The sequence below is a fragment of the Molossus molossus genome, unplaced genomic scaffold (assembly GCF_014108415.1).
Source record: "Molossus molossus isolate mMolMol1 unplaced genomic scaffold, mMolMol1.p scaffold_m16_p_15, whole genome shotgun sequence".
Taxonomy (NCBI): Eukaryota; Metazoa; Chordata; class Mammalia; order Chiroptera; family Molossidae; genus Molossus; species Molossus molossus.
This window is the reverse complement of record NW_023425350.1, coordinates 21,555,410-21,570,893: the sequence shown is the minus strand read 5'-3', so window position 1 is coordinate 21,570,893 and position 15,484 is coordinate 21,555,410. Positions and strand designations below refer to the sequence as shown.

At 40.9% G+C, this 15,484-nt stretch overlaps 1 protein-coding gene and 1 long non-coding RNA gene across 7 annotated transcripts in view; one reads left to right on the top strand and one right to left on the bottom strand.

The window, feature by feature from the left end:
* Positions 1 to 2,371: 2,371 nt before the first annotated feature.
* LOC118630521 lies at positions 2,372 to 15,095 on the top strand. Its single transcript, XR_004959663.1, has 3 exons — positions 2,372 to 2,453; positions 13,793 to 13,943; positions 15,000 to 15,095. It is a non-coding gene; the product is annotated as an uncharacterized LOC118630521 (long non-coding RNA).
* The window catches only part of RASGRP3 (RAS guanyl releasing protein 3), a 75,409-nt gene continuing 73,183 nt past the window's right edge, over positions 13,259 to 15,484 (bottom strand). For 4 of the 6 annotated variants that reach the window (XM_036262388.1, XM_036262394.1, XM_036262390.1 and 1 more), the window contains exon 18: positions 13,260 to 13,894. In XM_036262388.1, the coding sequence (XP_036118281.1) occupies positions 13,886 to 13,894 (9 nt within the window). In that variant the 3' untranslated portion in view covers positions 13,260 to 13,885. Of the gene's footprint in view, positions 13,895 to 15,484 lie in introns of all 6 variants that reach the window. The other 2 variants (XM_036262393.1, XM_036262391.1) reach the window with 1 other exon arrangement.

Here is a 15,484-nt window from a genome sequence, read left to right as displayed (position 1 = left end):
AATTTACCCTTTACTGTTATAGCTAAAACACGTCATTACTCATGTGGCCACTGGGTGTAGCTGTTGCTACACAATTTATTAGGCAAAGGTAAATTATGGCCCCAGTCTTTTAGGGATTTTGTTTTCTGTCCTTTCTCCATTCTTCCTAAGAACATGGGACATTTTTCTTAAAAGAAATAGATCAAAAACATAAATTTATATTTGTAAAAAATAGTATTTCCTTTTTCTACTAAATTGGGGTTTTTAGAATAAGGAATTGAGCCGTCTTACCATTAAAAATATTCTATTTACTGTTGAGTTAAGCACATTTGGATAGCTAAAACCATTTGAATGCCTCCCTTGATCATTTTGTTCATTTGACCTGTTAGTTAGATTTTTCAGCTAGCACTTACCTTTCTAAAATGTTCAAACTTGAAGATAATTTTTAAAACTTATCAAACCATTAAAGATTTTAAGTTCTGTCTTGAAAGTTTTGAGTTTTGGTCTCTGTGCTGTTATAATGTTTACTACGTATAGGAGTTTCTTATTAAACATAAAACTGCCCAGGTTTATCTTAAAATACTTTCATGTTAGCATTTGCTTTCATCTGTTTTGTAGCCTCAGACCCTGCAATATACCTAATGACCATGTTGCATTATTTTGACATATAATAAGGATTTCTGTGGTTAACAGATTGCTCTTCAAATATAAGCATGTAAGAAAGTAATAGATTTCTGCATGATGACTCTAAAATTTATATCTTCATTTTCTGCTTCAAACTAGAATTTTCACATTATGAAGCCATAAAAGAATTGTCTTTTAGTTTCTCTGTGACATAGATTATCTTCTTTAGAAATAGAATGTTTCAAACCACCAGTTAGTTTTGTTAAAGTAATAAATGTATTAGATTTTTAAAATAGAATATGTCTGTTGATCTTACATTCTTAACCTTAACTTGTAGTAAATAATAATGTACAGAGGTAGGGTATGTGGGAATTTCTTAGAGAAACAACATTATTAGGAGGAAGTTTTTGACCTGACATCTTAAGATACTGTCTCTCACACAGACAGACTGAAACAAACAGGACCCTTTGTTAGTGCTTTGTTTCCTCCCTGTGGCGGGAACTAGAACAGGATGTCAACACTATGAAGATTGCCAATGTTATGCCACTATCATTTTAATTTCTTGCTCTAGATCCAAAGACCAAACGATGTCTAACTGTGTGGGCACAGAATAAAGTCAATTCCTGCTGAGGGAAAGCATCTGAAATCATTAACTATTTCCCCACTGCCCAGTTCACTTATACACATTCTTATACTGAGATTCTTTTATTACTTTTTTTAGGTTGTGCTCTTCTTTCTGGATACTTTACGTATGTATCCTTTTGAAACGTATTTGTGGTCGACATAGCTTTTACATTATTTTTTTAAATATGTTTGTATTGATTTTATTTATTTTTTTTATCCTCATCCAAGAACATTTTTCCATTTTTTGTTCAGATAGAATGGGAGGGAGGGAGAGGAAGAGAGAGAGAGAGAGAAACATCGACGTGAAAGGAACACATCGAGTGGCTGCCACCCGCACGACCAACCAGGGCCGGGGACAAACTGCAACCGAGGTATATGCCCTTAGCGGGAACCGAACCCGGGTCTCTCTGGACCGCAGGCTGATGCTCTAACCACTGAGCCAAACCGGCCAGGGCTGTTTTTATTGATTTTAGAGAGGAAGGAAGGGAGAGAGTGAGAGAGAAACATGTCTCCTGTACACCCCCCGACTGGGAGGTCAGACCCACAGCCTGGGTGTGTGCCCTGGCCGGGAATCAAACCAGCACCCTTTCGGTGCGTGGGACAGTGCTCAACCAGCTGAGCTGAGAATGTGTTTTAAACGTGTGTACATAATCACATTTTCCTTAAATAATTTGTACTTTATTAATTTGTTTTTCTAACAGAAAAAGCCTTTTGTTTAGGTTTACCTAAATAGAAAAATGACAGTCATCACAGAAGAACGTTCTTTTTTTTTTTTTTTTTTATCCTCACCAGAGGACATTTTTTTTTTTCCATTTTTTGTTCAGGTAGAGTGGGAGGGAGAGAGAGGAACAGAGAGAGAGAGAGAGAGAAACATCGATGTGAAGGGACACATCGAGTGGCTGCCACCCACACAACCGACCAGGGCCGGGGACAAACTGCAACCGAGGTACATGCCCTTAGCGGGAACCGAACCCGGGTCTCTCAGGACCGCAGGCCGACGCTCTAACCGCTGAGCCAAACCGGCCAGGGCCAGAAGAACGTTCTGTAAAGCTTTTCCCCCGTGCTTTCCTTGTTTCTCTTGTGATTCTGATCACTAGAAATGTTTGTTTTGTTGTGCAGCTGTGCCTTCCTACATGTCCAGTCACTGGCTGAAGCAGGTGTGCATGGCAGTGTTTGAACTCATTTATTCGCCCCGGGTACTTTCAGTCTCCTGCAAAATTATGTTGGTAAGACACATTGCGTAAACCTAACTGTTGGCATGAGAACATCCCCACTAAATTATTCCCTGCCCACTATATATAAATGAAAAAGCCTGGAATTGGAGGGGAAATCGTGAGAAAAAGAGTTTTACAATGACCAGTATTTGGTTAAATTGTATTATACTTTCTTCAAGAAAAAGGCCTGCAGTTCAGTTCCATAAACACTTGGGTGCCTGCTACAGTCCAGGCGCTGTGCTGGGCATTTGAGGCACAAAGACAAATTAGAAAGTCCCTGCCTTGGAAAATGTCCAGTGGCAGAGCCAGAAACATAATTGTAGCATAATATAAAAAAATGTAAGCTGCCAGGGTATTAGGACGGCAGCGTTCAGTACTGCTCACCTGCGGTGGAAATTGGCAGGAAAGCTGGCAAGGGCACGGGCTGGCTAGGTAATAGAGGGCTCTGCATACCCTTCTAAATGTAGTCTTAGACCAGGGTCATGTACTTTGGTATGCCAAGGCATGGACGCATTTGGATTCTGTATAAATCATTGACTAATGAGTACAAAATAGATTTAAGGCAGGGGGCAAAGATTGGAATGAAAAGCATAGGGTTTAACCTAATGTATAATAATAGGGATGGAGAGGGGACAAATTTGGAAAATATTTAAGAGGTAAAACTACGGACTTACTGGTTGGCATAAGAATAAGACATTTAGTATGACTCCTGGTTTCTTTGTTTTGTAATTGAGTGGGTGACCATACCATTAATTGTAACCAAAATTAGGAAAAGGGGGAAAGGGTTGGGGGGATGAATGATTTCAGTCTTATCAAAAGGTATTTTAATCTATACCTCTAGCAATCACTGCATCAATGCTCTTTCTTATGAGGTACTTATGAGATGGTTGAGATCGGCTTTTCTGGGGAAAGGTATGAAAAGTACTGTCAAGTCCTCTGAGCAGATACATTTACTCCCAGTTATGCATAGCACCCAGCACAATCGAGACCTTAGCTAACACCATCTCTAATGTCTCCTCAGGCCTTGGGCCCTTTCTCAATAGATAACAGTTCAGGCGGGGTAGAAGGCCAATCACAAGTCAGCTACGCTAATGAACTACAGAGAAATCAGTTTCATTCTAACAACCTCCATTATCAGAAACTAATGAAAAAAAAAATCAAATGAAACAAAGTCAATCCCAACCTAAAAGGATGAGGGAGGGCTATTTTATAATCTTATTTATAATGATGATGAAGTAGAATGGTTTCAAGTCGTGGAACTGTTCTCTATGGTCTGTAAAGTGAGGGTACTAATTCCCACCTTGATAGAGTAGCTGTACAGATCAAGTGTGATAATCTGTAAAATGCCTACCACAACGTATAGTACATAATATGCTCTCACTTTCGTTGTTATCCATACAGGTAACTACTACTCAGCAACACCTTAAACAGGACCTTAGGAGAGTATGTTCCCTTCCTAATTCAAGTTTGGAACAAATGTTCCAAAGTGCATAGCACTCCGTACAACTTCAAAACAGCCTAAAATACCCTGATTGCCCACAGTTTGTCAAGGAGGCAAAGGGAATGAGTTGAAGATTAGGAGACTCACTGATCATTGGCTCATGTAACAGAATTCTTTCTATACCTCATTTGAATATTCCCTCTAGTTGGGCACCCCCCCCCCAAAAAAAAAACAACACAGTAAATAAGGTAGGATGATGCCTGGGTTTAGCATCGTGTTTTTATTCAAGTAGAATAAGCAATGATACACAAAGTCATTGCAAGAGATATGGTGCTTGGATGGATGGCTTTAAACCAGGGCATCAATTCCCAGATTCTTCCATAAGTACTCTTTCCCCAGATTAGCTGAGAAAATTTTACACAACAAAACACCACAAATTAATCTCACATCATCCTCTTGTGAGATGCCCCAGGGTGTAAAATCCTGAATGTGTCAAACAGACAAGTCCAAATACTGGTTCAAGGCAGCCTCCTTTAACATCTATTCAAAGCATTCTCGCCCTTTAAATCTCCTTATGTAAAAAATTGGCCTAAGGAGAGTCTGAGTTCAGAGCAACCAAAACCGTATATCTTAGTTGTACAACTCCTTTAAATACAACTCTTTTACAACAACTAAATCTATGAAAATACATTGGATAAAACAGATCAAATGTTAAATGACTTCTTTCAGATCCAGGGGTCTTTATGCAGTAAAGTGGTTAAAACTTATCAGATCATGTTATGAGATATTCCAGTCACAGTTGCTGCCCACTTCATTTTACAGCAAATAATAAACCTTTCTACATTTATGATAACATATTTTGTACATAAATTTAAAAGTGTAGTTGAGCAGAAGGGCTTAAAGAACACTAATTGGTAAATGTCTCAGGTGTGTCTGAGGGACATACATTATTTATCCACTGTCCTAGACCACAGATCTCTGCATATTGTACACCAGACAATGCCCTTTCGAAGATATAACCTCTCCTACCTTGTGAGTGTAAAGTCATCTTGGCTATAGGAAAAAATAAGAGCTATAGGGAAATTACTGGAAAAAGGACTGACTATATTAGGAGTTTTAAAATACTGGTTCTCACCCTAGCCGGTGTGGCTCAGTTGGTTGGGTGTCATCCCTCGCACTGGGAGGTTGCTGGTTCAATTCCCAGTCAAGGGCACATGCCTGGGTTGTGGGCTTGGGACATGCAGGAGGCAGCCAATCAGTAATGCACTCTCACATCGATGTTTCTCTCCCTCTCCCTTTCCCCTCCTCTCTCTCTCTAAATCAATAAAAACATAATTTTTTTAAAAAGAGAAAAACATAATTACTAAGAAAAGTCATCCAAAACATGGAAATAAGGCAAAAGATGACTGCATGTCCTTTGGCTGTGATTCTAGAGCAGCATCTCAAAGCTTGCTCAAGGCTCGGGATTTTCTAGAGCAGTGGTTTTCAGGGGCAGACCCACAGCAGCAGAAGCACCAGCACCATCTGACAACTTGTTAGAAATGCAAGTTCTCGTACGGAGGGCCCTGGAGAGTATTATGCTGAGCGAAATAAGCCAGTCAGAGAAAGACAAGTACCCCATGCTCTCACTTATGTGTGGAATCTGATGAACAAAATAAACTGACGAACAAAATAGATCCAGAGACATGGAAGCAGGGAACAGACCGATGAATCTCGGAGGGGAGAGGGAGGGGAATGGGATGAGATAAACTAAAGAACTTATATATACATAACCAATGGACACAGACAGTGGTGTGGTGAAGGTATTGGGGGGGGGCGGAGTGGGGTGGAGGAGGTCAATGGGAGAACAAAGAGAGACCTCTGTAATACTTTCAACAATAAAAATAAATTTTTTAAAAAGCAAGAGAAAAAAGAAATGCACGTTCTCAGCAGCTCCCGCCCCGCCACCCCACCCCACCCCCAGCCTACAAAATCACAAACTGTGGATAGGGCCCATCAATCTGTTTGTGAAAGACCTCCAGATGGTTCTGATGCATGGGCAGCGGTTCTTATTCAGGGGTAATTTTTCTCCACAGAGGACATTTGAAAATGTCTCAAGGCATTTTTGGTTGTCACAACGTAAGCAAGAAGAGAAAATGCTAGCTGACATCTTCCTCTGGTGGGCAGAGGCCAAGGATGCTGTTAAATCCCTGTAATGCATAGGACAGCTCCCACCCCTCCCCAACAGATCACTATCTGGACCTAAATGTCAATAGTGCAGAGATCACTTAATATACAATTTATTATGGATTAGGGCTCGATTGCTAACTTGAAGAAAACTTGATAGATGCTAGTGTTTTTATCTGGTAGATAGATAAAGTATTTCTGTGTAGTAGAGTAGATAACCCAAAGGTTATGGTTTGATCCCCCAATGGGATATCGTGTTAGGTATCTACTATGTAACAAAATATCCTAGAAATAGCTTAACACAACAATAAACATTTATTATTACCATGGTTTCTGTGGATTGAATGAATTCGTTTCTTGGAGAAACAGTTTTCATATGCTCTGTAACAGTGTTGCTTGGTTGGTTTGGTTTGGTTTTTTGTGTTTCGTTTGTTTTTGTTTTTTTTGTCTTTAGGTGAGAGGTTTTCTGACATTTGTTTAACTGTCTCTTTTTTCTTTAGTATGTCCTGGGTTTTTGTTTTATCTTAACTCTATTTTAATTTTGAGGTTTCATCCAAAATTTGTGGTAAGTTCATTTAGGGAAGGAGCCGAATAGTGTCTTAAAACAAGGGACATTAGTCTTATGTGCTAAGTTCTACAGGGAAGTTGAGTTAGCCTTTACATTTTGGCGGGATTGACAACGGTAGGAATTTCTTTTTCCCACCAAAAGGACTGGCACTCTACTATCCTAGCGACGAATCACTTCTTACAAATACTCCCTGTGTGTTCTGACTCTTCTGCTTCTCAGAACTGCACCAGGGTCAGGAAGAAGGAGCCTGCCGGCAGCGGGAATATTCATTTGGCTCAGTCAGCAGTTAGAGCGTCGGCCTGCGGTCCAGAGAGAGCCGGGTTCGGTTCCCGCTAAGGGCATGTACCTCGGTTGCAGTTTGTCCCCGGCCCTGGTTGGGTCATGCAGGTGGCAACCAGTTGATGTGTTCCTTTCACGTCGATGTTTCTCTCTCTCTTTTCTCTCTCTCCCTCCCGTTGTATCTGAACAAAAAATGGAAGAATGTCCTCGTGTGAGGATAAAAAAGAAAAGTAAATATTTTTGTTTGAGGTCCAAGTACTGTCTAGACTTCCGCAGGCAGATTTTAGAGGCAGCTGGAGAAAGCTATTTCCTGGTGAGCCTTAAATTCCAAGACGTTTCCTATCATTACCACCTTGAATGGCTGTAAAATAAATGACATACTTTGGATTTTAAAAGTCAACTTTTGCCTGGATAGCGTGGCTCAGTGGTTGATGTCGACCCATGCATCAAGAGGTCACCGGTTCGATTCTTGGTCAAGGCACATGCCCAGGTTGTGGGCCAGGCCCCCAGTGGGGGGCGTGCAGGAGGCAGCCAATCAGTGTTCTCTCTCATCAGTGTTTCTATCTCTTTCTCCCTCTCCCTTCTTCTCTCTCTAAACAGAAAGAAAGAAAAGACTTCTAAAAAAAATTATTTTTTTCTTCTTGTCCCCCTGTAGTAAACTAAGTTCTTTCAAGAGCTAGCCTCTTAATTAGATTTATTTTTGCCCTACTTTTCTCTAAGCTCATTTACGTTTTACCCACTTGGTTTCTTTATTTTGCCTTCCTGTCTTCAACCAGAGTGAGAGCAACTGATGTTAGAAACAGACCAGAACTGGGCTTCTGTGGAGACGGCGGTAGGTAAACACAGTATCGCCTCCTCCCACAACCACATCAGAATTACAACGAAACCACACAACCACCATCATTCAGAACCACCTGACACCGAGCTGAATGGCAGTCCTACAACAACGAATTAAAGCAGCAGCCACATCCAGACTGATAGGAGGGGCGGAGGCGGACGGGCTGGTCCCACACCCACGTGTGGCGGATAAAATCAGGAGGACACCTCGGCTGGGAAGGTCCTCCCTGAGGATTGAGGGGTCCCTGTCCCACACCAGGTGCCCTGCTCAGGGTTCCAGTGCCAGGAAGAGAATCCCCATAACTTCTGGCTGGAAAACCAGCGGGAACTGAGGCTCAGGGAAGCTGAGGCGGCTGGAGCCCCAGGCAGCTCCTTAAAGGGCCCGCGCACGGACTTACTCAGACACGCTCCTTCTGGGCTCCAGTGTTAGGGAGGCAGCTTGAAAGGCACCAGAGATATACTGGGGAAGAACTGAGTTGTTTGGCATCTGGCAAGAGCTGGAAACCCGGACAGACTTGCTGGTGGAGGCCGTTGTTCTTTTGGTGAGCCCTTTCCCCAAGGGGCACCATATCCGGGATTCCAGCAACCTGGCTCACACTGTTTGCTCCGCCCTGGTGATTCCCTGAGGCACCGCCCCACCCAACTTTCAGGCCCACCCAACCTGTTTCCAGTGGCTTTACCATAGGATTGGCCTCTCTTGGCTCCTGCTTCAGATTTTCCGAAATTCTCTTAAACAAGCAGCATCTGGCCTCATACCTCTCGCTAAGTTGCCCCAGGCCAGCACTAGAAGCAGCCAGCCTTGGTTCACCGCTTGGCTTTGCCTGGGCACCTCCAAGCCCAGCACAAGAAGCAGCCATCTGCAGATTACTTTGTAGCTTATGCCTGGTGGCTCTGGGTAGAACACAGGCAGTGGCTGACCCCAAAGCCAGTACACCCAGTGGACAGCTTCTGACCATATTGAAGCACCACCACCCAACCACCTCCACAAACGACACATTAAAGGTGTGGACTCAGTGGGTACCGGAGCCCTGCTGAAGTAAGTCTTGCTCTGTGTGGTGGGCCCGGTACAGCTGATCATCCAAGGTAGTCAGAGGTCGGTGGGCACAACCAGTTCTTGCAGCTGATCAGCCTGAGTAAATCCCTCCCATTAATGTGCCAACAGCAGTCAAGACTCAATTACAACAGAAGGGTATACAGTCCACACTAGGGGTGCACCTTGAGAGCCCAGATGGGGTGATCAGGGAGGCTGTGCCACTGAACCCTCCAGGGCACCTGCTACAACAGGCCACCCTAGGAAGCCTAGGAGACATAGCAGCTCTACCTAATACATAGGAACCAACACAAGGAGGCAGCCAAAATGAAGAGACAAACATGTCCCAAATGAAAGAACAGAACAAAACTATAGGAAAAGAACTAAACAAAATGGAGATAAGCAATCTAACAGATGCAGAGTTCAAAACACTGGTTATAAGGATGCTCAGGGAACTTAGTGAGGACTTCAAGAGCATAAAAAAGGACCAGTCAGAAATGAAGGAAGCACTAACTGAAATAAATAATAATTTGCAGGGAATCAATAGTAGAATAGGTAAGGCCAAGAAGCAAACCATTGCTATGGAATATAAGGAAGCAAAAAACACCCAATCAGAATAGCAAAAAGAAAAAAGAATTTTAAAAAATGAGGATAGTATAAGGAGCATCTGGGACAACTTCAAGTGTACCAACATTCTCATCATGGGGTTGCCAGAAGAAGAAGAGAGCAAGCAAAAAATTGAAAACCTATTTGAAAAAAATCATGACAGAAAACTTCCCTAACTTGGTGAAGGAAACAGACATGTAAGTCTAGGAAACACAGAGTGTCCCAAACAAGGTCCACACCAAGATACATCATCATCAAAATGCCAAACGTTAAAGACAAAGAGAATCTTAAAAGCAGCAAGAGAAAAGCAGTTAGTTACCTACAAGGGAGTTCCCATAAGACTGTCAGATGATTTCTCAAAAGAAACTTTACAGGCCAGAAAGGAGTGGCAAGGAATATTCAAAGTGATGAAAAGCAAGGACCTACAACCTCTATCCTGCAAAGCTATCATTTAGAATCGATGGACATATCAAGAGTTTCCCAGACAAGAAAAAGCTAAAGGAGTTCATCACCACCAAACCAGTATTATATGAAATGTTGAAGGGTCTCCTTGAAGAAGAAGAAGATCAAAAATATGAATGAATAATAAAATGGAAATAAATACATATCTATCAATGATTGACTCTACAAACAAAATGAGCAAGCAAAACAAACAGACTCATAGATACAGAGAACTTCTTGTTGGTTGCCAGATGGGAGGAGAGTTGGGGGGGTGGGCGAAAAAGATGAATGGATTAAGAAGTACAAAGCTGTTGTTAGACTGATGAACCTCAAAGGGAAAGCAGTAAGGGGGTGAAAAGAGATAAACCAAAGAACTTATATGCCTATATGCATAACCAATAGACACAGACAATAGTGGGGGGAAAGAGAAGGCAAGAGGGGGCAGGAGCAGGGAGGAGGGAGTCAATGGGGGAGAAAGAAAACTGATCAGAACTAACTCTACACGCTCATAGTGCCAGGAATAAAAAATTAAAAAAAAAAAAAACTCATTTGAATATTTCTCATTTTTACTTTTTTAAAAAAACAAATCTTGTTTGCCCAGCTGGTGTGACTCAGTGGTTGAGCATTAACCCATGCACCAGGAGGTCTCCAGTTTGATTCCCAGTCAGGACATATGCCCAGGTTGTGGGCCCGATCTCCACTGTGAGGCATGCAGGAGGCAGCCAATCAGTGTTCTCTCTCATTGATGTTTCTATCTCTTGCTCCCTCTCCTTTCTCTCTCTAAAATCAATAAATAAAAATTATTTTCAGAACTAATTAAATCTTATTTGACACAAAACTGAAATGCTACATTAAGAGCTCCCAAAGTACACAGCCATGTGTCACATAGAGCCTGAGATCTTAAAGACAGTTTTAGAGTAGAACCCTGCTTAATTGCAAAATAATATTCACTACCTTAAAAGGTCTTTACAATGTACTTTTGTTGTTGTTGTTCATCTTCACCTGGTTATTTCTTCATTAATTTTTAGATAGAGTGAAAGGAAGGGTGTTGGGGAGAGCAAGAGAGAGACATCGATGTGAGAGAGACACATCAATCAGTTGCCTCCCACACTACCCCAGCAGGGTAGGGGATGGAACCTGCAACCTAGGTATGTGCCCCTGACTGGGAATCGAACCCACCACCCTTTGGTCTGCTGGCCGACGCTCTAACCGCTGAACCAAACTGGCTACAATGTACTTTTACATGTATTATTTGACTTGGTCTTTATAACAACTCTATGAGGTAGTTGAGGAAGGTGGTGAAATCTCTCTTTTTCAAATAAGGACACTGAGGCTCAAATAGATGTACATGATTTTTCCAGGATCTCATGACTCTAGTGGACAAAGATGGAATTTAATTCTGGCTGTGGATTGAATGCCAAAGGTACACTGTGGTAATCTCATCTGACTAAAAGTACCTCCTCAGACATTCTAGAGTCTTGTATATTTTGGCAAAATCAATGTGTTTATTTTAGGAATGGAATACCACACTCCTACCATCAATGACATCTCTCTTCTATAAGAGTCCTGCATTATTAAATAGCAAACCCCTCAGACTTTAGGAGAGACTCTGTTACTACAGAAATCTGGGGCATAATTGCTCCAGGAGGCAGCCACTCAACCTAAATCATTCAAATACCAATTAGGACCACCCTCTGGTTCAGGCAGATTTAAAAAGCATCAACCCAAGTTGTACATCCTTCAATGAACACCTAGTTGCATCATCTAACATACGCTCTCCTGGTACCTAATAATATTCACTACTAAGAGTTTTGTTTTTGCTTTTCACCTAAAAGGTGACCATGATCATCAAAACCACAAAAGGAAGGTCTGGAGGAATATCCTCCTGCTCCATCATGAGTTTGCCTATTTTTATTTGTTTTGCTGATTATGAGAAATTGATAGATTGGAAACATCACAGTCACCATTGGTTGTTAATGATAATCAAAATTATAAAGTTGCTCATTATGAACTCAAATTTCTGCAAATAATCGTAATGTGTGTGTATACATATTTAAATACTTAGACACACATATAGTTTATATATGTATGTACACATATATGTTTATTTTTTTGTTTGTGTTCATTGTTTACTCCAGGTACATTTAATGTCTTTGTCACAGGAAGGCTGTCAATATAAAATTCTTCTTATATGTGAAAACTCAAAAATATCCCATACTGAGTAGCATGATAGAATAGCTCTGAAAAGAAACAGTCCAACATTTATTAACAAGTTTCTTCCTGAATTTTCTTAAATTAAAAAAACAAACAAACACAAGAAAGTTTGCTTGCACTTAAATTGCCATTTTCTGTTTTAATTTTGTTAACATGTCTTTCATTGCATTTATGAATAGGCATAGATAGTATATATACATAGAACCAACACTGGAGGGTGGCCGTTTGTCTTGCTTCCGTGCGGTGAGTGAGTTCTATTACTTGGCATAGTCACCGCTCCCTCAACCAATAGCTTCATTTAATTTTCAGTATCTCTGCAAATGGATCTCGGAATCACACAATTAAGTCAGTTCTAGAAAACTTGGAACTGTATTTTAAGCAACCATCTTGCTTTCATGCCCACGGGCTCTCAGCTCTTGAGGGTAGAGACCAGGCATGGCTTGTCTTTGTGCATCTAGCACAGGGCCTGCCCAGAGCAGGTGCTCAGCAGATGCTTGCTGAGCAGAACTGTCTTCAATGACCTAATGGAAAAGGAGAACGGCATTTCTTGACTGACCTGACTGCTCCAAATAGAAATGAATTCAGCCTTCCATGGAATATATATACACTTAAACTCCCAAGTGTAGACCAGTGTACTTTCGTGAGCACAGTTTCTGGCAGGTAACATGGTAGGTTATTACCCTCATCCACAGGCTCAATCCCATCTCGACTTCTGAACATCTTGAACCAAGTGCTCTCTCCTCTCATCATGTAACAAACAGGTCCACGTGTAGTTATTTTTGGCCAAAGGATGATATTTAAAATATTGATACTCTACATAAGATTTTTAATGAAATGGTGTTCATCAAAGTGGTTTGTGATGATTCGCTTTCTATGGCTCTTCTTTAAGGATGGATGGCAATTTCTTGGGAAGAGCATAAGAGTTCTCTTTCACAACCAAACTTTTTCCTTTTTAACACACAAAATGCTTAGAACTATTTTGAGTTTTTAAAAATTGCTGGTTGTTTCCCATTTCTCTACATGGTTTGTTTTCTTCTAAGTTTTATCCCCAAAGATTTGAATTGATTTTTTAATTGTTATTCACATTTCTTAACAGCAGTCTTTAATAGAAGTCTTGAGAAAGATGGTTAACTCTGCTCAGGTAGAACAGGATAGTTAATTTTCAACTTATAGTATTTATAATTTATGGCAATTATAAATATTAGGAGAGTTTTTATGGCTGTGTCATAGTTTCCTAGAGTTACAGAATTGGTAAGACTTACGTGATATATAAATGTGTGACTTATTACACATCCTAATAGCAACCATGTAATAAACAACAACAATGTAAACAGCTTCTCCTTGCAACAGAGGGTCATTAGAAAAAGTAATGTATTCCAGGATCTGAAGAGTATCCCTTGCCCCTCAAGAAAGTGTTAAGTCCTGGTCCCATCCATAACGCACACAAAAACCCTCAAAAATCAACTTCTCATTAAACATTCCCCCCAAAAAGTTTATAAAAATACAGAAGTAATATTCTCACGAAAAAAGCGAAGTCTGAGTTGAGAGAGGAAGTATCAAGTACATGCACAAAGCTTTCATTTCACCCGTATATGAATGGCTCTCGAGAAAGACACGTGAGAAAACCACCAACTACTTAACACCCGTCTTCTGGCACTAGGGGCAGGGGAGGAGGAAATAAATAGTTCATCAGGTGAATCCTCTGTCCCATAGTCCACTCATGGAGTCCCATGGTGTCACAGGCAGTAAACGTCCAAATATCTTTACAGGTAACTTCCTGAGAGTTGCACTGTTCCTCGGAGTTTCTCATCTTGCTCCTCCTGGATGCCAGCATTATTGCCTTCAGTGTCCCCAGGCTGAAGTCAGCCATCCTGCAATACAAATCAGAACCCGTTGAATGGCTGCGTCTCATTGAACAAAGTAAGTGTTCCTACAACGCTGTTCATTTGAGGGAACATTTCAAATGATCAGTACCTGTACTCTCAAGATTGAGAGGGAATTAAAAGAGCATGTACCCATCCAATACATGAAATCTTAAAGGCTGCCATACAGAGTCCAATAAGGATGCTTCCTATACCCCTCCCCGGAGGGTGCTCCACAAAGCGTTGGTCCCTGAAATACCTCTTGCTGAAGTTTCCCTCTTAGAAGTTCACAATATAAATTAGTATTAGGGCGCTGAGAAGATTTATAAGGGAAAAAGATATATGTCTATACTGGAATATATAGAAAAACATATTTAACTTTGTTTAGTCCAGCATTCCCTAATCCTTCTATATTTGCTAATTATTTTAGTTAGCAGAAGATAATAATAATAATAAAAAAAAGAAAGATTACAAGAAAATATACATATTCTTACTGCCAAGAGAGTAATCTTGACCTGTTCTTGCCATCCAAGGGCTCAGTGATCATTGGTGAAATAATATCCACCACCACAGAAAATGTTCAGACCCTTATATTTTTAAATGAATGTAAATCCTACGACTCCGCTGAAGGAAGAATACAGATTATAAACCCAAAGGCCTTCTTTGTCATTTTACTTATAGGACTCCAAGTATCATCTGAACCTAAGTAGTAAATGTGTAGATAATTGTTCTAAAGCCATTCATCGGTCTTGCCTGGCAGAAAAACTCTTAAATTTGAAAACTCCTTTGTCTGGTCTCACCCACTGGTATAATTTTGTCACATTTTTTTTCTGCTTGCCTTTTCCCTAAACAAGGGTAAATGTCTTCTCATTTGTTGTTGATTTGGATGAGGGTAAAACTGTACACCATATGCATTTTAGACAAGAACATACTGTCTTCTTTCATTAGCACAAATGAAATTAAGTACTAGGGGTCAGTGAGCATCTCTTTGTTTTATGAGATCAGAAAATAAAAAGGGTAAGGGAACACCTGAATATAGAAGTCCAATTTTTAAAGAATAAAGTACATAAAATAAAACACACACACAGAGATCTTTGTTTCTGTTTCCTTGCAGAGAATGAAGATCAGGAAATCTTAGGACGTGGCTGTCCTATGCCTAATAGGCTGTGAATTTTTCCGAGCCCAGAGCAAGGTTTAAGCAACAGAAGTGAGTTCTTAGCTTGTTTCACTATTTGTTGAACAAATACCTGTACTCATCTGAATTTAAAGATGGTCTCAGGTGGGCACCACCTCAGAGCTCTGGTTGGGCATCCTGCCACCCTACCCGTAGCTCTTCTCCTGAGATTTCACTGACAGCCACGCTGTCCGTGGACACAGCCTCTGCAGCTGAAGTGGCACGTGGGGAGACCAGCACAATTTCAGGCATCATCCAAAAATCGACCGCAGCGATTTCTTGCTATTTTTGGATCTCAGATCCCCTTACTACGCTCTCCCCCCAAATGGGCATATGTCCATATATAATTTTACATAAAATATAATGGACTTCCATGAACTCCCTGAAGCCTTTCTTGAGACCCCAAGTTAAGATCCCTTGCCCTA